Raw genomic sequence first — 27,521 nt, 5'->3', positions numbered from 1 at the left:
GGGCCTGTGCCGCTTCTCCGCTGTGGCCGCCGCCGCCGCCGCCGCCTCTCTTGCCGGGGGTGGGTGAGAGGAGGGGCTGAGGAGGATCCTGTGTAGGCTGTCGCCGTCGCTGTTTTTGTACCTGAGGGGCCTCCTTTCTCCGTCGTACCTTGACTCCCGCGGTGTCGAGGGGCAGTCCCCGGGGACACCTCGGCGCGCAGCGGACATGCCTCTCTTTGCCACCAATCCCTTCGACCAGGATGTCGGTAAGTGTTTTCCTCGCCCGCGGGACTGCGAGCCCACGCCGCGCCCCCCCACCCCACGCATCCATTCTGGGCTCCAAGGCCGAGCCCACGTTCTTCTCTCTGGGGTCCCTCGTTCCGAGTCGGGAGAAGCTCGGGGACTCGGCTCATCCTCTTGGAAAGAAATGGGTCTAAGAACCTCTCTAATGGGCCCTGCTACGGGACTCGGGGGGCTCCGGGGGAATTGCTTCAGGGATTTGGGGTGACGGGTTGCCTCGGGAGGAGCAGCCGACGGAGCCATCTGCCGCTGGGGCTCGGCTTCTGGAGGAGAGCAGAGGGCTGGGGCGCATCTTGGCTTGAGCAGGTTGAATATAAGCCCCATCGCTAAAGTATTTGCCTGGCCCAATGGAAAGCATATGGGAAGCTCCAGGAACTGGCAAAATGTTTTAGGTGAGGTTACTTGGGGGGTGGTGGTGTTAAATAGCTCCTATATCGGTCCCTGGAGGAGAAAGGTCTGGTTACGGGTAGATGGAAATATCGGGAGAGATGAGGATACGCTACTTGGCAACAACCGGAACACAAGAAGACGTGAACCTTTGGGATGCTTTCCTCAGGCCGGGCCTCTCTGCCCTGGGGAAGTGGGGAAAAGGATTTTGCATCCAGAAAGGGGTCTGAAATGTTACATTTTTGTTGTTTTCTGAATCATTATTATTAGAAATCGATCGTATCAGTTAAACAGGTTAACTGTCTCTTTCTGGCCTGAAGGTAATAATGGCATTTGAATTTCTTGAAAGAGAATTTTTGGGTTGACGAATTCATGCAGGACTACGCTAGCAACAAAGTGTAGAATGAAAGCAAACCAATACCATATCCCCAAGCCTGCAAGACTGATTTTAACAATCCCAGTAGTAAAAGAATGTAAGAATAACTTGTTAGAGTGGCTTTATGAATTTTGTTTATGAGGGGTGAATTTTAAATTTTCCTCTTAGAACTTTTTATAACGTCGCACTGGAAATCCTATTACTGCCACTTACCGATTGGTTCATAGCGATTTAAATGAATGTCCCGAATCTGAGCAGTGGATGGAACTTTAGAAATCATCAATAATGCTAAATAAGTAATGAATTGGAAAATTGTGTTTACTAAGTGCTTAGCACCAGTACTTACAGAACACAGTGTTCATTGACTTTATATACAACCATGAAGACCATTGCATTGCTGTACTGTATCAATATAAAATGATATTTGGTGCTTCTGTTCCCAGCACTTATACCTATATCTAGTTTTTCGTTTGTTGTTGTTTTGAGACAGGCATCTCCTAAGTGCTGGAATTAAAGGCGTGTTTCACTATAGCTGCTCCTATATCTAGTTGTAATGTCATTTTGCTTCCTGCTAATCAGTCTCGTTTATTGGCTCGGTTTGTTTTTGTGGTGTAGGGAACGAAACTCAGGGCCTAATATTGGTGTTCCTTCTGATTTTTTTTTTTTTGAGCCCACATTTGCACTGGATTCAGATAGATTTTTTGTTTTGTTTTTCGAGACAGGGTTTCTCTGTGTAGATTTGTAGATCAGGCTGGCCTTGAACTCACAGAGATCTGCCTGCATCTGCCTCCCAAGTATTGGGATTAAAGGCATGAGTCACCACTGCCCGTATTTCTTAGTGTTAAAAAACCTGTTCTTGCTACCCATGACATCCATTTCAAACACAGGCCCCTTCTTACTTTTATGTTTTTGTTTCTATTATTTAATCTGCCTTTCTACATGCCCTTGTGCTTTAAGGTCAGTTTAGAATCCAACTTGTTCAACTTGAATTATTTGCTGATTCTTGCAACCTGGAGTTTCTTGTAACAACGTTACTGGCAGTTTGGAATAGATAAAATTCTTAAGGGATTATATTCTATACAGTGAAGAGTGTTAGCTTTGGTTTTGCCCTTTACTCAGTAGATGCCAGTAGAATCTCACTGCCAGTCATGATTTTGGAAGTCTTCAGGCGTTGTTTACTGTCTCTTAGGGTGTTTACATACTTTGTGTTTCTGAACTATTGTGATTTTCACCTTCCCAAAACTCCTACAATTTTTACCATTTTTTGTCTGTACTAAATCAAGCATTAGATATCATTGTGTTCTTTATTTTGATCCTTGTTTAGCTGCTACATAGTCATCGAATAAATGCATGTTGAGTTGAAAGTATGTTAAAACTGCTAGACATGGATTCTTAAAAAATTCAGTTTGACCTATAATGATAACCATCAAATTCCCTGCTTATTTGTATTTACCAATTCCAAAAAAACCAGTTCCTCATCCATTTTTAAATTGAGGCCTTAAAAATTTTTTCTTCTGTTCTTTATCCATAAGTTTCTAGGTCACAACTTTTTCTGGTTTTCTGCTTAGCTTTTTAGTCTTTTTGCCTCCCCCACCCCCAGTCTAAATGTTGAGCAGCCTGGGCTCAGTAATAAAACCTCTTCTGCTTTGGCACTTTGTTCTCTTAGAGCCTTAGGAGGCTTGGTGTTAAGTAGAATTTGGAGTGATTTGCTTGAATTCAAGTTATCAGGCTTGCTGTTTAACAGCAGTGTGACTTTGAGCTAGTTGGTTAGATATTCTGTACCTTTGTTAATGTTTCTTATCTTACAGGGTTGGTAGAATTGAGTCAGTGTTTAAAAAGCACTTACAAAATGTTCTACTTTTTTATTTGTGAATTAAGATTTAAAACAAAAAAGCTACTCTCTTAGCTTTAAATACTTCATGTATTCCAGTGACTCACAAGTTTAAATAGTCTTAATCTGTATTGGAGATTTGGGTATTCATCTACTCCATATTTCTACTAAATTTTGATAGGAGTCTAGAAACAAGCATGTCAGAAACTTTTGTTCTCCTCCAACTTCTCATTCTGGCATCCTAGCCCATCCCAGTGGATTGAGTCATTAATATTTCCTGTTAGTCAGTTCTGATGTCTAAGAGTCATCCTTGATTGTTTCATACTCCATTCTGTCAGTGAAATCTTTTGGCTCTACTTAACTTCTGTCCAGAATCTTGTTACCTCAGTGTTATCATACTCAGCCATCTCAACCCCTTTTAGACAGACTGGCTGGAGCTCTGTGGTAGGATTTCTTGTAACTCCTTTGCTCTTCCAAAAAGCTTTTATTTATAAAAGTCATTAGTCTTTAAAAAAAATACTGGATAAGGTCACCTACCTGTTGAGAAATCTCTGGTAATTTCCTATATATACACATCAAGAGAGATGGTTGTGATGTTTGGACTCACTGTCATTTCAGGTTTCTTGGATCTGAACATTCCAAGCATTTCTGCCTCTGTAGCTTCATAGGTATTTTAAGGTTGTGACGTCCATCATATCATTTTGGGGCACTATTCAAAAATCACATTCTAAGAGCTTTCCTAGTTAACCTTTTCTTTCTTAACACAAAGAATTCATCGTTTTCTACTTAATACTGTTTGTTCATTTTCTTGGTAAGTTCATCACCTGATGGTCTTGTGTGGTATAAACATCATAAAGATGAGAACATTTCATTCCTGTCCCTAATACCTTAGGGGCAATTCCTAGAACATACTAAACACACAATTTAGCTAGTAATGAATTATGGAAAGTTTTCTAGATTGTTTGTTTGGTGTTCTGTTACCACTTAAAAACAATCCATTAGAAAACTGAGCTACCTTTCCATGTTTTCATTATTTGTTTTAAAATGTTCCATTTATATTGACTTTTAAAATATAAAAGTGTTGGCTTCCCTCCGTCCCTTTAGTGTTGGAGAACCAACCAGGGCCTTACAAGTACCAGGGAAGCATTTTACCTCTTACCTATACCCTGCAGTCCTTTGGCTTGTTCTCTTGAGATGGGGGTCTTACTGTGTATCCCAGGTTGGCCTTGAACTTGGGATGCTCCTACCTCTGCCTCCTAGGTGCTAAGATGATGGGAGTATAACAGCAAGCCTAGTGCCAATAAGAAATATCTTTGAATCATTTCCTTTTCTCTGCCAAATGCTGCTTTTGATTTTTATAATAGAAAGTTAGCAGCCAGGCGTGGTGACCTACACCTTTAATCCTGGCTCTCAGGAGGCAGAGGCTGGTAGATCTCTTCTGGTTAGAGGATAGTCTCTCTACCTAGTGAATTCCAGGCCAGCCAAAGGTATATAGCAAGAACTTGTCTAAATAAGAAGAAATAAGTTAATTTTTTTTTAAAAGTAGCATTCTTAGTCAAACTCTGTTTGACCAATTCATAGTCTGTCTACTGTTAATATGTTACACATACATTTTTTTTTTTTTTTTTTTTTTTTGCTTAGTCCAGTCAGCATCATAAATCACAGCCAGATGAATTTTTGTCCTAAATCAGTGGTTGTCAACCTTCCTATTGCAACCCTTTAACATGGTTCTTCATGTTATGGTGACCCCCAAACAATAAAATTTTCATTGCTACCTTATAACTGTTAGGAATTGTAATATGTTATGGATATGTTAATGAATCTGTAATGTAATACTTTTTGGAGAGAGGTTTGGCAAAGCGTTGTGACCCACAGGTTGAGAACCACTGTCCTAAAGTGCAGAATTCATGACTTTGGCTAAAACATTACATATTTAATTTAAGAAATGTAAAGTCATAATTATGATACTAGACAATTTGCTAAGTTACTATTGGTGAATGGGAGAATTTTGTATTGGACAGGATCATACATTTGAGTTCACTTTCCAGTATTGTAAATAGTTGTGAAAATAAATACCTTACTCATAGGGTTGCTGTCAGGGTTATTTGTCAAAACACTTGATACTCTGATTCTTTACTGCTGTTGAATATGCTTCATGTATCTCAAATTCAGTATGTTCAAATCATGAAGCTTTTGACATTTTTATTAGTTAGCATTTATGACTGGACATCAGTTGTTTACATTTTTACACAGGTCAGTAGCTTGTGTGACATTTTGTCTTCCATGGTTGTAATTCTCTACATTCCTGACAACAAATATGTACTGTTGACTGTAATAGATACATCCACCCTGCTTCTTCAGGATACTGGTATAGTTTGTATGCTTTGAATAAATCCCTCTATTCCTGCAACTGTAAATACCATTTAGATAAGTACAGAAGCTTCTAACTTTTTTCTTTTTCTAGTGATGGTTGATGGTCATGTTTTAAGAATGTAAATGTGCTGTGTGGTGGTGGTGGTGCATGCCTTTAATTCCAGCATGGTCGAGGCCAGCCTTGTCTACACAGAGAAACCCTGTAAAGAATGTAAATGTAACTTTTTTTTTTTTTTTTTTTTTTTTTTTTTTTTTGAGGCAGGGTTTCTCTGTGTAGCTTTGGAGCCTATTCTGGAGACTAGGCTGGCCTTGAACTCACAGAGATCCTCCTGCCTCTGCCTCCCAAGTGTTGGGATTAAAGGCGTGTGACACCAAGGACCGGCAAATGTAACCCTTTTGAATAAAATATTTTTATTGAATCTACAAGCTAATATGAACTCCTCGTGATGGCTTATAACAACTCAAATCTGGTTCCTTGTGCCTTGCTGTGAAACCTTGGCAGGCTTTAATGGTTTTTGTGTAAAGCAGGCTGTACTTTGAAGCAATCCTCCTGCCTCTGCATCTGAGTACTGGGATTACAGGTTTGAAGGGCCTGTGTCTGACTTGGCATCTTTTTAATTCTGCAGCCTCATCTTCCATTTCTTTCTTAAAGTGTATTTCTACTCCTTATTTTTATGCAACTGTGTTTGGTCAGATATATCTCTCTTCTGGCCTGAAATATCTTTCTCTTTCCTAGCTTGTTTTTTTTTTTCCTTTGAATGTTGAGGATTGAACCCAGTGTCTGAAACATAAGCACACCTATTACCACTGAGCCTTAAGCCTTCATTGCTCAGGGTTAGAGAACTGTAACATCTTGAAGCTGACTAAGGACAATCCTTTCCCTGTAGAATGATTGATAGAGGTAATTATCCTGTCCCATTTACTTCTCAAAAGTTCAACAGTCATTTTAGAAAATCTGAAATACCTGATTATCAGTAAAAAGTTGTCTAATCCTTTGGGAAGACTTAAAATTCAGTTGAGGCATTCTTGTGTGATTCTTCTGAATACTGTTAGAAAATCTTTAATCTCCTCCTTATGACTGTTGTCTTAGTGTTCTGTTGCTGTGAAGAGACACCATAGTCACAGCACCTCTTAGAAAAGAAAGCATTTAATTGGAACTGGCTTACACACTTTAGAAGTTTAGTTCATTATCATCATGGCAGGAAGCATAGCAGCATACAGGCAGGCATGGTGCTGGAGAAGGAGCTGAGAGTGCTACATTTGGATCAGCAGGCAGCAGGAAGAGAGAGTGACACTGGGCCTGACTTGAACATCTGAAACTTCAAAGCCCACCCCCAGCGACACACCTCCTCCAACAAGGCCACACCTCCTAATAGTGAGCCTATAGAGAGCCATCTTCATTCAAACCACCACAACTGTAGAGATAATCTGAAGATAAAATGAAATCATAAGCTTTGAATTCTTCAGAAGCACGTGTGTGTGTGTGTGTGTGTGTGTGTGTGTGTGTGTGTGTGTGTGTGTGTGTGTGTGTGTGTGTGTGTGGTGTCCATGCTGTGTGCCCCCCCCATTTTATCTTAGAAATTAATGGTTTGTACACTTCATTTGCTGTTTATAAAACATGTTGAGTTGCTGCTGGTAGTTTATATTCTGATTTAGAAAATAATTTTTTTTTTTAAGAATTGAGAATTGTACCACTATTTGGTTGATCTTGAGGCAGCATCAAAAATGATGTGATCAGTTGAGAGTTGTTAAACACATTGTTGTGGTTTTTTTTGTTGTTGTTGTTGTTGTTGTTTTGTTTTGTTTTTGAGACAAGGTTTCTCTGTGTAGCTTTGGTTGTCCTTGAACTTGTTCTGTAAACCAGGCTGGCCTCAAACTCAGAAATCCACCTAATTCTTCCCAAGTGTTGGAATTAAAGGCATGCATCAGCATGCCTGCTTGTATGCATTGCTTGCATTTCTGATTTACATGAACAGATTTGAGTCATATGCTGATCCTCTGTATGCATAGGAAGTGAAGAAGAATTTGTAGTGGTGTTCATCATGTTTGCTAAGGATTATAGCATATATTGCTGCTTAGGTTTTTTTGTTTTTTGTTTTGTTTTGTTTTGTTTTTCTTATGAACTTAACATAAACCTGGCCATACCTAGGAAAGAAGGAACTTCCACTGAGAAATCCTCCATCTGAATTGCCTGTATGCAAGTCTGTAGAACATTATCTTGGTTAATGATGTGGTGTGATCCCTGGGTAGCTGGTTCTGGGGTGTGTAAGAAAGTAAACTGAGAAAGCCATGGAGAACAAAGCCAATGAGTAGCATTCCTCCATGGTCTTAACTTCAGTCTCTACTTTAGGGCCTGCTTGGCTCTGCTCAGTGAACTATGACCTGGGATATGCAAGCCAAATAAATCTTCCTTCCCATGTATCTTTGGTCATGATATTTTATCACAGCAATATAAATGAAACTAAGATGCCATACTTCCTGGAAATCTCATTAATTTAGGAAATGTAAAGTCATAGTTATGATAATAGGCAATTTATAGTTGATCAGAAATAGGTCTATTACTTTCAGTTAGCTAGTAACTTTAAAAGTAGGTTTCATTTTGATCACTTAGATGTATTATTAATTGGGTTTTAAGATTTAAATGTTTAAGTTACATGTAGGAATCCTTTTTAAAAGATAGCTTGCTTGTCTTTTGGTCCAAGATGAATTAATTATTAAAATGTACTACCAAGTCAAAGTAACAGCTGGCTTGCCTTCCCAAAGATGAAGTAAATGTTAAACTGAGAGATACCTGTTCAGCTGACTCAGGTCTTTTTGAGATTCAAAGCAGCTGAGGACCTGTATACTGAACTTTAAGTATACAGTATTGTTTGATTCTTAGGCTGAGAGCATAGGTTTTGAAACATTTAAAATAGTAAATTATTTTCAAAGAAATCTAGAGTGTATTTTGGATGCCTGAACAATTGCAGGTAGGTTTGAGACAGTTCTTCTCCAGTCAGAACAAAACTAAAAATCATTTTGTAGTTGCATTGTAAGCAAGCAACTTAGTTATTACAGTAGTGTCAATTTTTTTCATATTTTCTTCTTTTCTCTCTCGTAAGCTAGTTTTATATTGGTAGAGAATAATTTTTTCTAGCAGCCTGGATCTGATTGTATTATCTGCTTGTTCAAGGCTCTTGGCTCTCTTGTTTCTTGAATCAATAATACGAATACCTCTTCTAATGAGTTACATAGTAGAGCAGTTGTGTCTTATTATTTCAGTTTTTTACAAAGTGGTCTGCAACAGCCAGTCTGGATTCATCATTACACTTTCGTGTTTGTATTACTTTATGCTTTATTACTTAAGTAGAAAGAAAAGAGGTCCATTTCTTTTTAGTTTCTAAATGTATCTAATATCCTTTTTGATTTTTTTCTTTCTTCCCCTCCACTCTTTACTTTCAAATTGCTTTGGTCTTTATAATTTCTGTGACACCTTTCCTATCTTATATTAGGTCTGAATCTTTTAGTTTCCTTTGTCATTATAGTTGTAAGCCACTTCAGATATGACCTGAAATGAGGTAGAAATCCATTTTATTTTCATGAGTATGTACTGAAATTTCATAATTTTCTAATTTTCTATACAGTAATCTTAGTAAGTGGGACGATAGGTGATTCTATTTCTGAGACTGTACCATGGTCTATATCCTTGTATCAAGACAGATTAAGCTGGGCATGGTGGTGTTTATTGGTCTCCTTATCATTCAGGTGTCTGAAGCAGGAGAATTATGCATTCAGAGCCAGCCTGGGCTGTATAGTGAATTCAATGTTTGCTTAAGCTATATAGCAAGACCCTGTCTTAAAAAGGAAATCAATTTTAAGACAGGTTAACAAGAGATAAACATAACAAATTGATGTTATCATAGTTTTTCTTGACTTGGAACCGTCTTATTTAAGTCTCAGACATCTGGGGTGTTCTCTACATTTTATGCTTAAATTTAATGTTTGCACAGCCATGCAGAAAAGTGATTAGACAGAAAGGCTATGGGCTAATGGTAATGGACTGAGAAACCTACCAAGACCTACCAGTTGAGATTCTCCTCTCTGCTATGGTACTTGTTTCTCCTGAATGTGAAGCAGTACACCTCTGGAATGAGGGTTTTAATTATTATTATTATTATTTTTTATGGCCAGCTCCTAGACAGAAAAGCACAGAAAGATTAGAAAAATCCTAGTTTTTACTGCTGACTGTGGAGAGAATGGCTTTTAGTTACCATAACACACTCTGGGAAAAAATAATTCTAGTTTTATGGCTTTGGTCATGGAAGAATGAAGGATAGGACTGGACAGGAAGGCAAGAGAAATTAAAAAAAAAAAAAAAAAAACTGCACATAAGGCCTTTACTTTGAGATACCATTTTCTGAGCTTAATAGTGAAATCAAAAAAGGTTTTGAAAATTGTATATTCTTACATAGTAATGAATAACTTGCTTTTGTTATCTTATTAAAGTATTGTACTACAGTACTGTAGCTAAAATGTGCCCCTCAGGTTCATGAGGTGGAAGCTTGGTGCCCACTGTGGCAATGTTGAGAGCTGATGGAACCTTTAAAAGGTGGAGCTTAGTGGGGAGGGAGTAGTTAGGTTATTGGAAGTATCAGACCGTTGGCAGAGATGATTGTAGTTCTTATGGAACCTGGATTACTTCCTATAAGAAAGAGCTACTGCTTTTTTAGTTTTTAAACTGAGCCTGTCCCCTAAAATCCTATGACTGCCTGATTCATGAAATTATGTGACCATTGTATTAAAATTTACTATGAGATCTTCATCAGAGGCTGAATTGATGGGGCTGCTAGAACACCCAGTCTTGGGTATTTTGGTAACAACCAAAAACTGGTGATACAGTGAGGCATACTGTATGTACTAGTACCTATGGGTTAGTACCTTTTTTGCTAGGTGTTTATTTGAATTGTCCAGTGCTAGAGACTAACTTATTAGTAAGCTGTGCTGTATCTCTGAGAGCTATGATATGGATCATTTTGTAAGCCTGCAAAGAATTTTATGCTACTCAACTTTCCAACACCGATGTCTAGCCCTCAGTAGTATGTCAAATAGGGAATTTTCTTCAATTATTAGCAGGGCATTGAGGAGGAGAACAAAGGCGGGGGGTTTCATTGTTAACATGATTATGACCAATTACTACACATAAGAGTCTTGATATTGCTCTTCAATGAGGCGCAGCAGAATGAGCAGCAGAAACCAACTTGCAGATCTTTGTGAAGACCCTGATAGGCAAGACCATCACTCTTGAGGTTGATCCGGTGACACCATCGAGAATGTCAAGACTAAGATCCAAGATAAGGAAGGGGTCCCACCTGACCAGCAGAGACTGATATTTGTATTTGCCGGCAAGCAGCTGGAGGATGGCCACACCCTGTCAGACTACAACATCTAGAAAGAGTACACTTTGCACCTGGTGCTTCACCTTCGTGTTGGCGTCATCGAGTCATCCCTTTGTCAGCTTGCTCAGAAATACAACTGTGACAAGATTATCTGCCCCAAGTGCTACGCAAGCCTGCACCCTCATGCAGTCAATTGTTGCAAGAAGTGCGGCCATACCAACAACCACCCCAAGAAGAAAGTCAAATAAAGTTGTGGTCATACCTGGCCCATGACCCTGGTACCAAATAAGGTCCCCTTCCATCGACTGGGGGGAAAAAAGAATCTTGGTATTGGTTGATCTACCTCAGGCTAAAAAAAATTTAATCTGTTATTGAAGAAGATTATGATGGTATTACATTATCACTGTGTTCTAGTCAAGACTAGCTACTTTTTTGTTTCTATGCAGCTTTGACCCTTGTGCATAGCTTCTGTTTAACCTAAATTGCTTTTTTCTATTTTCTTTTTTCCACTGTTTGTGTTTTCCTTAATTTTTCATGTTATTGGATTGTCTCAACTGTTTATTCTTGACTGGAGTGTCCCTGGTTAATACTTGGAAAAAAAAAAATCAAACATTCATTGGAAGTGCTGATAATGGAGTTAAGTCTTTTTGACTTTGACCTTCAGAGTAAGTTTTTCTGGTGGTTTGTTACTGTAGTCTTATAGTAGGAAATTACCAATACGGAGTCAGGTAGAAATATAAGGGTATTTAATAGGGAAAAGCCTTACTTACAGAGCGAACCAGCCAGCCGGTGGTAGTCTGTACAGCAAGAAGCAAAGAGAGACCGAAACCGAAAACGCAGTCCCCCTACTCACTCTGACCACGCCCTCACAAGCCTGCTCAGGTACCCCTGTCGCCAGCCCCTAAGAAGGCGTGGCTACAGCTTCCCCTACATAGTCTCTTCCTCAATCCACTGTTTTTAGTATCTCTCTTTCATATTGAGCTGAGCAGAGCACATAAAGAAGTCTGCTAAGCATGTCCCAGAAGGTAATAGTCTTGATGTTTAACCAGCCTTAGTGCAGATGTCTCCTGGATAAAGCGTATATGTTTTCTAAACATTGTTGAATTCAGTTTGTTCATATTTTGCTGGAAGTTTTCACATTTATAATTTTTAAATGATTTATTTGCAGTTTTCAAGTAACACTGTTGCCTGGCTTGAGTTAGTGGTAACACTGGAAGCCTTGATAAGTTATGAAGCATTCTTTTGCAAATGATTGTGGAGAATTGGTGTAATATTTTTCCTTAAATGTTTTGTAGAATTCTGTTGTAAACCCAACTGGGCCTGATGCTTTGTGGTTTGAAATATTTTTAACTTTTTTGGTTTAATTTCCTTAGATAGACGGTTTGGATGATCTATTTTCTTGTTTAGGTATATATCTTTAAAGGAGTTAGCTCACTTCATCCAAGTGACCAAATTAGTGGGCACAAGAGTTTGTAATATTTATTTTGTAATATTCATGAGATTTTCTCTCTCTGATTCCTACTACTAGTACCTTGTATCTTTTGTTTTTCAGTTAGTTTCCCTAGAGGCATATTGATTTTGCTGATATTCAGCAGTCATGCTGATTTTTTAAAACTTGCTTTTCTGTTTTCAGTTTTGTCAGTTTGCTTTGTATTTCTTTTGTTTGGAGGTGGCTTTAGTCACTGTCCTATTGCTGTGAAGAGCCACCATACCCAGACAACTCTTACAAAAGAAAGCATTTAATTGGGGACTTGGCTTACAGCATCAGAGGTTAGTCCATTTCCATCATGGCAGGGAGCATGGCAGCAAATAGGCATTGTACTGGAGAAGTAGCAGAGAGCTGCATCCTGATCCACAAGCAGAGAGAGAGAGGGTGCTTTGAGACCTCAAAGCCCACCCCCAGTGATACACTTCCTCCAACAAGGCCACACCCCCAATTCTTCTAATCTTTTCAAATAGTGCCACTCCCTGATGACTGCCCATCTAAATATATGAGTCTATGGGTGCATTCTTACTTACACCACCACAGAGACTTTAAATTATTTTATTCAATTTGTTTAGAAGTGCATTGGGTTAAGAGGTAGCTAAGTTGGTAAAGTGCTAGTCTAGCACACACAAGGCCCTGGGTTTCCATTCCTAGAACCTCATGAAACAGGTGTGGTGATGTACTGGTAACCCCAGCACTGAGAAGTAGAGAAAGGCAGATCAGATGTTCCAGGTCATTCTCATCTACATTGTGAGTTCAAGGCAGCTTGGGTTACATGAGATCCTGTCTGAAGATAAAAACTCTAAAACAAGAACAAACAGCAACAATAAAACAGAAAACAAAACAAACAAAACACTTGGTCCCAGTGAAATGACTTAATTGTAATGTTGTTTGCTGTCAAGTCTGATAATTTGAGTTTGATCGTAAGTATCTACATGTTGTTAGCATAGAACTGACTCTACAAGTTGTCCTCTGACTTCTCACATACATATGTGTGCAATACACACAGACAAACAGATTAGTTAAAAGAAGCATATCATCTCCACATATTTAAGGATTTTTCAGTTACTGCTTACTACATTAATTCTATAGTGGTTTGAGAGCAAATATTGTATGATTTGTATTTTAGTACTTGTTTTAGTGTGTCTTATGGTTCAAGTGTCATCTATATATGCGTATGGGCTAGAGAAGAATGTGTATTTATTCTATTACTGGTTAAAGTAGTTCATTGATGTTAGGCTGAATGGCCAGTGGACCCCAGGGACCTATCTGTGTTTCTTCAGTATTGGGATTATAATTGTGTACCACCATGCCTAGCTGCTGCTGCTTCTTCTGGTTATTATGATTATCATGATTATTATTATTTTGGTTTTTCGAGGCAGTGTTTCTCTGTGTAATAGCTCTGGCTATCCTAGAACTAGCTCTGGAGATGAGGCTGGCCTTGAGAAATCCACCTGCCTCTGTCTCCCAAGTGAGCCACCACCTCCTGGCTATAATTATTATTATCTTTTTAATGTGTGTTTTGGGGATCAAACTCAAGTTCTCATGAATGCATGCCAGGCAACTTTACCAACTGAGAAATTTTGTTAACCCTCCTGTCTATGATTTTGATTTTTAATATGCATTTTTATTTCTTAGAATTTTTATGTTTGCATTATCTGTTCTTGTAGACTGTTCTTGCATATTAATCATAGTTTCAAAACTCTAGCATTCTGTCATCCTTCAGTCAGAAACCTGCTTTATTTTTCAAATTGTTTTTGTCTTTTAGTATGACTTGTAAAATCATACTAAAATTTGCTAAAATCCCAACATTGTATACTGGAGAATTAGAACCCATGGTAGACCTTTAGTGGCCTTTACATAGGCCTGAGCAATGTATCATCAGATAGGCATGAAAGCGTGGTAATATATTGATGAGCCTGTGCCTCTATACCATGACCTTCATAAATGCTTCTTAGGTTTTCCTCATTATGTGAGGTGAGTGGCTAGGTAAACTGGAGTTGGGTGCTCCTCTTCCTTCAGGTGGAAAGCTTGAGGAGGCTGGAGTTGGGAAGTTTCCTACCTCAAGTGACTTATTCTCTGCTTAAACTAATTTAGTTAGTTATTAATAGAATGTAGACCTTAATTTTTCTCAAGGACAGGCTGTATTAAGAACTTAGTTCTCTGGGGTCTTCTAAAATGGTTCCTTTTTTTCCTCCTGGCCTTTTTTTTTTTTTTTAAATATTCATTGTGCACCTAGTCTAATTCTTATAGTCCAAGCCTACTTTGTGTGTGGATCCTCGTGATTTTACCCCTGGAGTTTAAACTTGGGTATTTGTCCTCACTGAGCTCTGCCAGTCTGACACTTATATTTGGGTCTTCCAGTTTGCCATTGGTTCCTGTGGAGAGGACTGTGTTCGGTTGGAATTCTTTGTTTTTGTTTGTCTGTGTAGTTTGTGGGTCAGTAGTTGTCGGTAAGATCCCTTCCCTGAAAGATCTAAAAAAGAGTTATGTTTTCAGTGTATCTAGCTTTTTGTTTGTTGGGTTGGAGGGGATGACATCTTTTCTCCTTACATGCTGGACCAAGAATTAATACTTTGTGCCCATTTCTACTATTCTCATGTCTACTGGTTGAAAAAAAAGCTTTGCTTGATCTCCAGAAAGCAAATTCCATTATTTGTCCCATGGAGGAGAGGTAGTTGTGTCTTCTCCTACAGCCCTTGAGTAAGGAAAGCAATTAGTGACCAACTTCCATTTCAGATTCATTTCATTTCAGTTCATTCATTTCAGTTCATTCCTCTTAATGTTTTGTTTTTTGTTTTTGTTTGTTTGTTGTTGTTGTTGTTGTTTTCTCTGGAGACCTATGTCTTACCTATGTAGCTCTGGCTGGACTAATACTTTCTGTGTAGAGCAGACTGACTTTGAATGCAAAGATTCATCTACATCTGCCTCCTAAGTGTTGGGAATAAAGGAGTATGTCACTATAGCTGGCATTCATTCCTTTTAAGTCAGAGCTCTTTATTCACTTTCATTTCTAGAGTTTGATGTTGCCAGATTTTGAACTTTCTTGTAACTCAGTAGTATAAAACAGCCCAGTTCTTAAGGCTTTATTCCTATTTTGATTCTCCTTATGTCTTCTATATGGGTTACCCATACCCTATATGGGTTATCTGTATTGAGAAAACTTTGCTGCCCAAAGCTTGTTATGTTTATCTTGCCCTTGTTTTTAAAAATCAATCTGCCTGTCTCTGTTGATGTCTTTAATATGTCAAGTTTTAGACTTACTTTTACTATGTGTGTGTATGTCTGTACATTCGTGCACTAGGCAACCTCCAAGAGTCAAGTCTCTCCATTGTAGGATCCAGAGTCTGTCAAACCTATTTTATTGGCCCTAATGTGTCGTGTTTTATTTAACGAAAAATAGTCAAAAGCTTGATTTGATTTTTGGAGCCTTCTCTCCTCTCCATCTTGACAAAGACAAATCAACAAATGTAGCTAAATTTATTTACCTGAAACATTTTGATAGAGATGAGTGCTTATTCCCTGTTCTTTTCATTGCCAAGTAAAGCTAAAAATTTTCTGAAAATAAAAAAAATATAGGGGTAGACTTGAATGAAGAAAAACGGCTTACATGTGAAGTAAAAAGCAAATGAAGTATGAAGTGTGACTAGGGTAGATTGTGATAGATTGGACCTGCCCCTTTGAAAGATGGGCATCAAAATCTGATTAATCATAGTGCTGGCAACTATTTGGGCTTGATGCTGAGAATTGGTTACATTATAGTTTGATTTGAATGTGATAACATTTTATAACAACTTTTACTTTAAATGTATCTGTAATTCTTTTATAATCTACAGAGAAAGCAACCAGTGAGATGAATACTGCTGAGGACTGGGGCCTCATCTTGGATATTTGTGATAAGGTTGGCCAATCTCGAACTGGGTGAGTATGCAAAGATTCAGGAGTTTTTGTTCATCTTTCTAATAATTAAGACAAATTAGAAAATTAAAGCATATCATAATTCTAAATTAGCTTAAAAAGAGAACATTTTTACTAAAAAGATTTGAAGAATTGTCCTATTTAGTGTAACCCTATTGTGGTTTGAATGGGAAATACCCCTTTTAGGTTCCTATATTTGAACCCTTGGTCTCTAGTTGGTGGTGCTGTTTGGAACTCTTGAAGAACCTTTTGGAGGTGGAACCCTGTTGGAGGAATGGATCACTGGGAATATTCTTTCAGGGGTTATTCCTGGTCCTACATCCCACCCTTCTCTGCATCCTGAATTCAGATATTATGATCAGTTGCCTCTTGTTCCTGTCATTATGTCCTTCACATCATAACAGTAGCCCTTTTTGAACTGTAGACAAAATAAGCTCTTAGTGCTTCTGGTCCTGAAATGGTCTCAGCCATGAGAAAAACAAAAAACATTACTCCTTATGGCATATGAAGGTGATAAGACTGTTATAAAGTTAGAGCTTTGTTACTCATTCTGTTGCATCTTTTTCTTTCTGAAATCTATCTTTTCACTCACTTTAGAGACATTAATCATTTTCCAGGTATCAAGTTTCATGGTTATATTTGGATTTTTTTTCTACATCTCTCAAATGATTAATGATGATTGAGAGATAAGCAAAGTAGAATCTTAAACCTTAACATAAATTACAAACTTTCCAAACAGTTCAGAGTGGATTAACTGATGTGTGTATATATAAATGATTTCTTCAGCTTCAGGGCTAATAACATTCAGTCCATAGCAACATCATTTACCATGTTTTACTACACAAATAGTTTTCTTATTGATACGGGAATGGTTCAGAAGCACTGTCAGGTGTGTGCCTCATTCTTCCAGTGGTAATCCTAACAATCCTAGACATTACTCAGTTCAGCCCTGCAGCCTTCATAATCTTTTTCAAAATATCTGTATCAAGATGTCCATAATCTATAAGCCTGGCTAGACAGACGCAGTTTATGCACAGGACCTTTATTCCAGTGCTTTCAGCCTCTGGTTTCTCTGGTTTGTTGTGTTTATTTGGTTCTCCAAGACTGTCTGCAATGTGTTCTCTACCTATTCACTTACAATTATTTTTTTATTTAATTTTAATCTGTGTGTGTGTGTGTGTGTGTGTGTGTGTGTGTGTGTGTGTGTGTACACATGGGTACATGTATGCGATACTAGAAAAATTTGAGGAGTCAGCTTTCTCCATCTACCTTTACATGGGTTTTAAGGACTGAACTTAGTTCCTTAGGCTTGCATGGAAACACTTATATCCATTGAGCCAATTGAGCCATCTCCTTAGCCCTCTACCTCTTTAATTTTTTTATCTTTGTATTTATTGTATTAAGACTGTTTTCTGCTGGGCAGTGGTGGTGCATATCTTTAATCCCAGCACTTGGGAGGCAGAGGCAGAGGCAGAGGCAGGAGAATCTCTATGAATTCGAGGCCAATCTGGTCTACAAAAATGAGTTCCAGGACAGCCAGCACTGTTACATAGAGAAACCCTGTCTCAACACTCCTATCCCCTTACTACACACACACACACACACACACACACACACACACACACACACACACACACACTCACTCACTCCTATCCCCTTACTACACACACACACAAAAAAAAAAAAAAAAGAGAGAGAGAGAGAGAGAAAAAAGAAAAGAAAAGACTGTTTTCTTCTGGTCTGGCTCTTCTAACTAAATTCGAGTGACTGCTATGTGTTACTTAGCTATTATTACTCCTTCTTCACTTTTCATTTGGCCCACTTTATTTGGAATATTCCTCATTGTGGTTAGCTTCAATTGTCAATTTGATATAAGGCTAAGAAGAGTCTCAGTTAGGGATTGTCTAAGTTGGTTGGTATGTGGGTCTATCTGTGGGATTGTCTTAACTGACATGGGATGAGTCAGGCCACTCTGGGTGAGTTAGGGGTGAGGATGGGTGGGTGGGGGTCATGAACTGTTTTTAAGAAGGAGAAATTGAGCTGAGCAGTAAGCAGACAAACCTGCTGAGCATGCATAACTTAATTCTTTTTCTGTTTACGTTCAGTTACTGTCCTGATTTCTTCCTGATAATGATGGGCTGTAACTTGGACTTGTAACCAAATAAACCTTTCTCTCCTAAGTTGCTTCTTATTGTCAGGGTATTTTGTTAATAGCAACAGAAATGCAAGTAGAACACTTATGTTGTCTGGAATGGTACATTAATCTGTTTGTTTTATTTCTAATCTGGTACACAATTGCCAAACAAAAACCATTTTTGTCTTCTGTAGTGACTTTACAGTTTTCCAGATCATTTAACTTCCTTTCTTTTCTACATGACATTGATTTCAATGCAACTAATGTTGGAGTTGCCAGTGGTGGGTGTTTTTTTTTGTTTTTTGTTTTTTTTTGTTTTTTTTTTAACAGAGTTAAATGCTATTGGGTTTTTTATTCCTGAAATGTAGAATGTTTTCTTCTCTCATTTCCCACCCTTTTGACATATGTCTTACCAGACTCAGTTAACCTAACATTTATCTCAAAAATTTTTTTGTCCTCTTCATTGCTAATAATGAGTCTCTTAGTCCTCAATGTACTGTATCAAAACATTATTCTTTTTTAAGTGGTTAATTTATTTTTATATTATATGCATTGGCATTTTTCTGGCATGTATATCTATGTGAGAGTGTCAGATCCCCTGGAGGTAGAGTTATAGGCAATTGTGAGCTGCCATGTGGGTGCTGGGAATTGAACCTGAGTCCTCTAGAAGAACAGCCAGTGCTCTTAACTGCTGAACTACTCTCCAGCCCCTCAAAAATATTCTTTGGCTGGGGTTATAGCTTAGTGGTAGACTGAATGGTTTTCTTTTTTCTTTTTTTTTTTTCTTTTTCCCCCTGTGTAGAGGAAAGAGACAGATAACTCAGTGGTTGGAAGCATGGACTCTGGAAGGACACTGGGTGCAGAGTCAGGCTCTGTTGATACTCTGTCACATTGAGCAAATAAATTCCCTTACTGGGATTTCTGTACTTTGATAGTTTAGCACAAAGGAATAAAACCTCCTCTTCACAGGTGTTAGCACTTTGAGATTTGTTCATTTGTAATGTGCTTAGCAGTGCTTGGCACTTGGTTAAGTGTATACCCTTGATTAAAGTCATTTTGTGAGTTTGTCCACTGAGGATGAGGTGCCACACAAGATTAGTCTGGTGTATTTTAAAAGTACAACTTTATCTAGTATCACAGTTATGAAGTTTGTCCTTTCTTCTCACAGTTTTTCATTTTTCTTTAGTTTAGTGTTCTTTTTTCTATAGGTACCTTTTTAAAAAAAATATTTGACTTATTTTTTATTTTATATGCATTGATGTTTTGCCTGCATGTATGTGTGAAGGTGCCAGATCCCCTGGAACTAGAGTTACAGACCATTGTGAGCTGCCATGTGGGGTGCTGGGAATTGAACCTGGGTACTTTGGAAGAGCAGTCAGTGCTCTTAACCATGGAGCCATTTCATCAGGCCCTGTAGGTACCTTTTATAACAATTTGGTCAAATATAAAAAATCACAAGCACACATTCCCTTTCATTACTAGAAATATTTCCTGTTTTTCTAGTTAAAAGTCAGCTTGAAATTTTGTGTGGTGTCTAATGATTGTCATTTTTTTCATTTATTAACATTATACCAGCCATATTCATTAGACCTTTTTTTATATATTTGAAATGTAATTCATTTTAAGCTGTAAGAATGCATAAGCCTGCATTTTTTTATTCAGCACCAGTAGGTTTAGGTACATGCTCTTTAAAAAAAAAAAAAATCAGTCCACATGCTTTTTCCCAGGGTACTCTTAACATTTGAGTTATTGCTTGGGAATTTGAACTAGTTATACTAAATCTAGGAATTTAATCAAGGATGGTTCTCTTTTTCATCTGCTCTTGTTCATTTGTGGGTTTCCCCTCTTCTCTTCCCTTTTTTTCTTTTCTTCCTTTTTTCCTCCTTTTCTCACCCCCCTCAATAATTACTGCAACCCTTTAATACAGCATCCCATGTTGTGGTGACCCCCAACCATAAAGTTATTTTTCCATTGCTGCTTCATAAATGTAATTTTGATGCTGTTAAGAGTCATAATGTAAATATCTGATATGTGACCCCCAAAAGGGATGTGACCCACAGGTTGAGACCCACTATAGAACATCATTATTTTCTAAGCATTTATTTGTTTATAATATGCATGAGACATCTTGTTAGTGTCTATGTTAATGTTTTGGAAATCTAAATAATAATGGAGGTATTGTTTCAGTATTACTGAAGATTAAAAATCATGTGTGATTTCTTCCCTGGCCCAAGTAAGACTGTTTTGGAAACCGAGTTGGTGGCCCATGTGTGTAATTCCAGCATTCAGTAGGCAGGGGCAGGAAGATCAATGGGCATTCAAAGATAGTGTGCTACATAAAGAGTTCTGGGTCTGCCTGGCTTACACAATGATAAATGAATGAGTGAATGAATGCATGTATATATGTTTTCTGTTTATGTATATACATGTGTTTCTGCTTTATTGCAGTACCCCAATATTCTTATTACAGAAAGTGATAAGCATAGAGTGCCACCGGGACTTCCCTGCTTTATGGGATACTTTCTCCATTAAAAAAAAATAAATGCAGCATTTTATCATTGAATTGTTATGAAGAAATTTACATATATGTTTAACCATCTTAATACAAAGATTGTTGTTTTAGCTGGGTGATGGTGGCACATGCCTTTAATCCCAGCACTTGGGAGGCAGAGGCAGGAGGATCTCTGTGTTCAAGGCAACCTGGTCTACAAAGCTACAACAGAGAAACCCTGTCTTGAACCTCCCGCCGCCACCCCCCCCAAAATATTCTTTTTTTAATCTTTAAAAGAGTTTAGCATTTTTGTGTGCCTCTACAATTACTGTGAGCCAGGCATGCCATGTGTTTACATGTCCAAAGGATGAACATTATAGGTTCCCAGATCAAGTCTGTAATAGAAAACTATTAAGCTTCTTTCTAAAATGAAAGTTTGATTGTGTGTTGTTTATGTCTTGTTTGAGGTGTGTGCCTGCACACATGCAGAAGCCAGAGGAGTCAGTCATGTGTTCTGCTCTATCATTGTATCTTATTCTGTTGCCACAGTGTCTAGAATGGCAGGTGCTCTTAATTGCTGAGATATCATCTCTCTTCCATTAAGTTTCTTTTCAAGAGAGCAATAAGCTGAGATACAGGATGGCTTTGTACTCTTCATCTTCCTGCCTCAGCCTCCAGTGCTGGAATTGTAGCATATACCAGCATACCTGTCTACAAGAGGAAAATTGACAAATCTTGCTACCATCCCTGTTTCTTATATCCACCTTCTATAGGTAAAAACACTTTAATCTACATTTTTCATTGTACCTTTACACAAATGTGGTTGTATGTTCTCCATTCATATCCAATGTGCATATTGTATACATTGTTTTGCAAATGTTGCTCTATATTTAGTACATCCCTTAATATAGCCAGTCACTTTTCTTTTTTTTTTTTTTTTGGAAAGTGGAAACTTTTTAAAAATTTTTTCTCCATTTTTTAAAATTTTAATTGGAAACAAGATTGTTTTACATGTCAATCCCAGTTCCCTCTCCCTCCTCTGCCCCCACTAATACCCTACCTATCCCATACCCTTTCTGCTGGGGGCGGGGCGCTGGGCTTCCATAGGGAATCTTCAAAGTCTGTCATATTCTTTGGGATAGGGCCTAGGCCCTTCCCTATGTGTCTAGACTGAGAGAGTATCCCTCTATGTGAAATGGGCTCCCAAAGTCCATTCCTATGCTAGGGATAAGTACTGATCTACTACAAGAGACCCCATCGATTTCCAAGGCCTCCTCACTAACATCCACGTTCATGGGGTCCAGATCAGTCCTATGCTGGTTTCCCAGCTATCAGTCTGGGAACCATGAGCTCTCCCTTGTTCAGGTCAGCTGTTTCTGTGGGTTTCTCCAGCCTGATCTTGACTCCTTTGCTCATCACTCCTCCCTCTCTGCAACTGGGTTCCAGTTCAGTTCAGTGTTTAGCTGTGGGTGTCTACTTCTATTTCCATTAGCTGCTGGATGAAGGCTCCAGGATGGCATATAAGTTAGTCATCAATCTCATTATCAGGGGAGGACATTTAAGGTAGCCTATCCACTGTTGCTTAGATTGTTAGTTGGTGTCATCCTTGTAGATTTCTGGACATTTCCCTAGTGCCTGATTTCTCTTTAAACTTATAATGGCTCCCTCTATCATGGTATCTCTTCTTGTTCTTCTCTATTTTCCCCCCACTGAATCTTCCTGCTCCCTCATGTCCTCCTCACCCCTCCTCATCCCCATTCTCATTCTCCTAGCTCCCTCTCCCTTCCCCCCATGCTTCCAATTTGCTCAGGAGATCTTGTCCCTTTCCCCTTCTCTGGGGGACCATGTATGTCTCTCTTAGGGTCCTCCTTGTTTCATGGCTTCTCTGGCAGTGTGGATTGTAGGCTGGTAGTCTAAAATCCATATATGAGTGAGTACATATCATGTTTGTCTTTTTGACCCTTTTTGTGACTGGGTTACCTTGCTCAGAATGGTTTCTTCTAGTTCCATCCATTTGCTTGCCAATTTCAAGGTTCCATTGTTTTTTTTCCCCCACTGAGTAGTACTGCACTGTGTAAATGTACCACATTTTCTCTATCCATTCTTCAGTTGAGGGGCATCTAGGTTGCTTCCAGGTTCTAGCTATTACAAATAATGCTGCTATGAACATAGATGTCCTTGTTGTATGAATGTGCTTCTTTTGGGTATATGCTGGATCTTGTGGTAGACTGACTCCCATTTTTCTGAGGAGTCTCCATACTGATTTCCAGGGTGGTTGTACAAGTTGGCACTCCCACCAGCAGTGGAGGACTGTTCCCCTTTCTCCACATCCTCTCCAGCATAAACTGTCATTGGTGTTTTTGATGTTAGCCATTCTGACAGGAGCAAGATGGTATCTTAGAGTTGTTTTGATTTCATTTCCCTGATGACTAAGGGTGGCTTAGAAATGTATTATTTTATCTTTATTAGTATTGGATTAAATAAAAACATTTTCTAATTTAACATCAGTTTTGGTTATAAACAGAATATTTAACAAAGTTCAATCACTAATGAATAAAAATTAATAATCTTTAGTAACTGTATCGATGTTGGAAAACTACTCATGCACTCTATTTTCTTAGATAGGCTATGTGGTTTTTATAAAGATAAAACTAAACTATTTGATTATATTAAAAATAAAACTTACATTTTGAAAACTATTTCAGATTTCTCAGAATATTCATATGATTTTTTTGTGTGCAGTTCCAGTGTATGAGTCAGTGGTGAAGAATGCCAACTAGGTCATATGATGAACTAAACAGCCTCCATTTGTTTAGTTTTAGACTGATACCAGTTTTCTTTAAAATGTCTTCTTTAGATAGCTTCTTTTGTGTGCTAGTTTTATTAGTTTTTATTAGTTCTTCATGTAATAGATGTGGGGGTAGGCATTTGTCTTATTTGGGATTTTTATTGCTCTAATAAAACATGATGACCAAAAGCAGCTCTGGGAGGAACAGGTTTATTTTACTTACACATACGCATAGTCTGCCACTGAAGGAAGTCAGGGCAGGAATTCAAACAGGAATGGAACTTGGAGGCAGGAACTGAGGCATATGTTATGAAGGAATGCTTACTTACTGGCTGGCTTTTTCTGGCTTGCTCAGCCTGCTTTCTTATATTACCCAGGATCACCTGCCCAGAGCTGGCTCCACACAGTAAGCTTTAATCATCAATTAAGAAAATGCACCACAGGCTTGCTCAACAAACAAATCTGGTGGGGACATTAACTCAACTGAGGTTTCCTCTTCCCAAATGACTCTAGTTTGTGTCAAGTAGACATAAAAAATGGAGAGTACAGTATTGATTATCCACATTAGTTGAAGTTGTATAATTGATTCTGGATTAATTGGTGCTGTTTTGTTTGTTAATTGTTTCCCTTTAGTTATGAAGAAACTGGAAAACATGTCATTCTTTAGTTGGCTAAGGGTATATTTAGCTATTAAGTTAATCTTACCGTTTCTGAAACAGAATTAAAAGGTAAAATGATAATCATTTTATCTGATATTTTGTGAGAAATAAAAATGTAAGTTCTTGGGAAGTTTATTAATTTGAGTAAATGCCTAGGAACTGGGATGTGTTCTTATAGATAGGACTATATTTAGCTTTGTTAGAAGTCACAACTCCATCTCATCTCTATTCACTATATATTGTTTCATCTTTTACGTTGAGGTCTTTGGTCTGTTTTGGTATTTATTGCATTATTTATTAAGCACTATGTGGAATTATCCCAACTTTACTTTTTTCCATTCAGCATCCACAGTGCTGATAGTTTCTAAACTATTACCTGTTTCCAAACACAACGGGACCATAGTCCTATTTTATTTCCTTCTGATTTGAAATACTACCTTTCTATAGTACTTTCCAACCTGTATTTGTATATATTTTTGAGTTTGCTCTTTAGTCTCATTGATACTGTGTCTGCTTTGAGTGTGTTACTTATGGACTTACTTAATAAAGCTTTGTAATGTGTTTTAATACTTGGTAGGACTAGCCTTCCTCGTTGCTTTCTTTTCTTAATTTTTAAATTTTTAATTAAAATATAATTACATCATTTTTCTGTTTCCCTTTTCTTCTAACCCGTCATGTTCCTGCCTTGCTCCTTCCCAGATCATGTTCTGTTTTTCTTTGATTATTGTATACATACATACATACATACATACATACACACACACACACACACACACACACACACACACACACACACACACCTTACTCTGTTTAGTATTTTTTGTGTGTATGTTTTCAGTGTGGACCACTTTTTGAATAGCCAGTTAAGGGGCTCTTTCCTGGGGAAGACTAATTCTCCCCTCTCCAGCATTCAGTATTCCTAAATTGCTTGTAGAATGCAGTTAGGGATTATGCTGGCCTAATAAAGTAGTGGTAGTAGGTTTTCTAAGATCCATTGTCTTACTATCATAGGTAGTTGGCTAGGTTTCCAATAATAAGTATGATTTTCCTATTGAGTGGGATTTAAATTCAATTAGAGAGTTTTGGTTTCCATTCATGAATGCCACTATTGCACCATATTTGGTTATTGTTGTGGTTTATAGAAATCACAGCTGGGTAGGACTATTGATTGCTTCCCTCTATTGGCAGTTTGTATAGAAACTTCTGGCACTATGAAAGCTCAAGGAGGTTGTATTTAGGTAAGATCCAGATTGAATCTTTCAGATGCTGTGTCCATAGGATATGGTATCTTCAGCAATATTAGGGAGGCACTACAGTATTCTATTTGTTTTAAGAGGCTCTTGGACTCCCTTTACCAACAACTCAAAAGGAAGTTTCTCATGCTGGGTGGTGGGGTTTTTTTAGGTGGCCCATGGCTCTTCGGAGCATTGTTAGCTTAAGTCTCATAACTTCATTTAAGACACACACACACACACACACACACACACTTTCTTAGATAAATATAAAATGTTTCCTTAAGGTGTTTTCAGATTTGTCCCTCCTTCCTTCTTCTGCTTTGTTGTTCTAGCCCTTCCCAATTAAAGCCTCCCTTCCCACCCGCCCTTCATACCACTTTTATCCTGTTCCCCCTTTGTTTTTCTTTTTTTCTTTTTTTTTTTTCTTTTTTGGAACTTCTCTTCTGTCCCCATATGTATTTTAGAATTGGGTTGATTACTTTAAAGGCAAAACTTTCCCCTCATTCATTTGTTCTTTGATAATTGCTTGCATGTATATAATGTATTCTGGTTGTTTCACTTCCACATACCCACACCTCATTTTGTCCTTTGGTTTTTACCATTTTGTTTTGTTTAAAAAGGGCTGTCTACATAGCCATAAGATTAGAACTATCCATTAGAGCCTGGTAGTTCACCAGTGGGAACAAAACTGAAGACAGTGACTCTGTCTCACAGAATCTTATCAATAGCCTACAGTTTAGCAGGAAGGGGCATAGTCCCATGATTCTCTCCTCCATTCACAACTGATTATTGAGGGCTTGTCTTATACAGGTCCAATGCAAGTAACTGTATCTGCTAGGAGTTCATGAATTCCATTCCTGAATAGAGGATGAAAAATGAATTGTTAAGGTCTGGGCCCTCATTTATTACTTGAGTCTCTGCATTCACTGCTGTGTACTGGAAAGATAAGCTTCTCTCATTAGGGTTGAGAGTAGCCTTTGTCTGAAGGCATAATACAGATATTTGGAAGACAGATTAACATTTTTGTCTATTTAGCTTAAATGCATCAGCAGTAATTTCCCTCATAGATCCTATGACTTTCCAAGGCATGAGTATTCTCTTCTGTGGAGAGTGCCTCAGATCCAGTCAGAAGTGGTCTGTTAATCCCATGTAACGGTTGTGCACATGTGGCCTCATTTTTCCTGACAGGTTAGTGATTGTAGCATGTGGAGTTCACTGCTGAATAAGGTTTTTTTCTTCCCTCAGTAATCTGTATAGTCCTCTACTGCAGTTTGAAAGCTAGCAGCAGGGAGATTTCCAGGACCATTTTAGCTTGATTTCTCTATATCTTTCAACCAAGATGTATAATGTTTTAAACAATAAGTGTTGCTTTGAGGCCTCACTGACCAATTACTCATATGGAGATTTCCCTCACTTAGCACTAGAATTTTGGTTCAGTGTGTTGCTGTACAGGGCATCACCCTTCAAACTTTTTATATACATTTTATATAAATTGGTTTAGAAGATTGTAGGTCTTCATATGGCCTTTTCATGCCTCTATTGTTTACTTGTGTGGCCCCCCCCCCATATTTTCTTCATCCCTCTCTTCTTTAGCCCTTTCTGCCTTCATTAACCCCACTCTGTACTTTCATTTTTACCATTGTTCTGCAATCCTCCTCCCTAAGGTCCTTTTCCTACCCCCTCCCCTGACCTCTTTCTAGTTTTGTGGCATGTGCACACACACGCGCACAATAACAAACACACACACACACAATAACAACAATAATAAAATAAAACAGAGTTGAAGCTAGGAACCTAAGAAACAGAACATGTGACATCTATCTTTCTGGGTTTGGGTTACCTCATTTAGTACTACCGCTCCGTACCATGACCTTTGCATTGTTGCCTACATGGCCTCGTTCTCTGGGTTGATTGCACTTATTTCCTGTGACTTACCTTGCTATTCATTCCACATTCCTGACATCTCTGACTTCCTAGGATCTGCATTGTATTGCATCATTCAGGTCCCACTATCACAGATTCACAAATTACAGTCTTGGCCACTGCAGAGATCTTGACCTTTTCTTTGGCTTCCCAGGCAGGCATTTCAAGTATTTTTCTTTACTGATGTAGAATATTTGATTTATTTATTTTTAATGGTGTTAATCTCTTCAGCAACTAGTTTCCAGGCCCCAAACTTTATCCACAGT

General features: G+C 38.2%; 1 protein-coding gene across 1 annotated transcript in view; it reads left to right on the top strand.

Annotated features, from left to right (window-relative positions):
* Positions 1-27,521, top strand: part of Stam (signal transducing adaptor molecule) — a 60,353-nt gene continuing 32,832 nt past the window's right edge. Inside the window, exons 1-2 of the mRNA XM_027405250.2 lie at positions 1-245; positions 15,944-16,028. Coding sequence (XP_027261051.1) covers positions 206-245; positions 15,944-16,028 — 125 coding nt within the window. The 5' untranslated portion in view covers positions 1-205. The remainder of the gene's footprint in view (positions 246-15,943; positions 16,029-27,521) is intronic.

The sequence above is a fragment of the Cricetulus griseus genome, chromosome 3 (genome assembly GCF_003668045.3).
Source record: "Cricetulus griseus strain 17A/GY chromosome 3, alternate assembly CriGri-PICRH-1.0, whole genome shotgun sequence".
In the NCBI taxonomy this organism is placed as follows: Eukaryota; Metazoa; Chordata; class Mammalia; order Rodentia; family Cricetidae; genus Cricetulus; species Cricetulus griseus.
The sequence above is the reverse complement of the archived record's forward strand: the minus strand, read 5'-3'. Positions and strand labels throughout refer to the sequence as shown.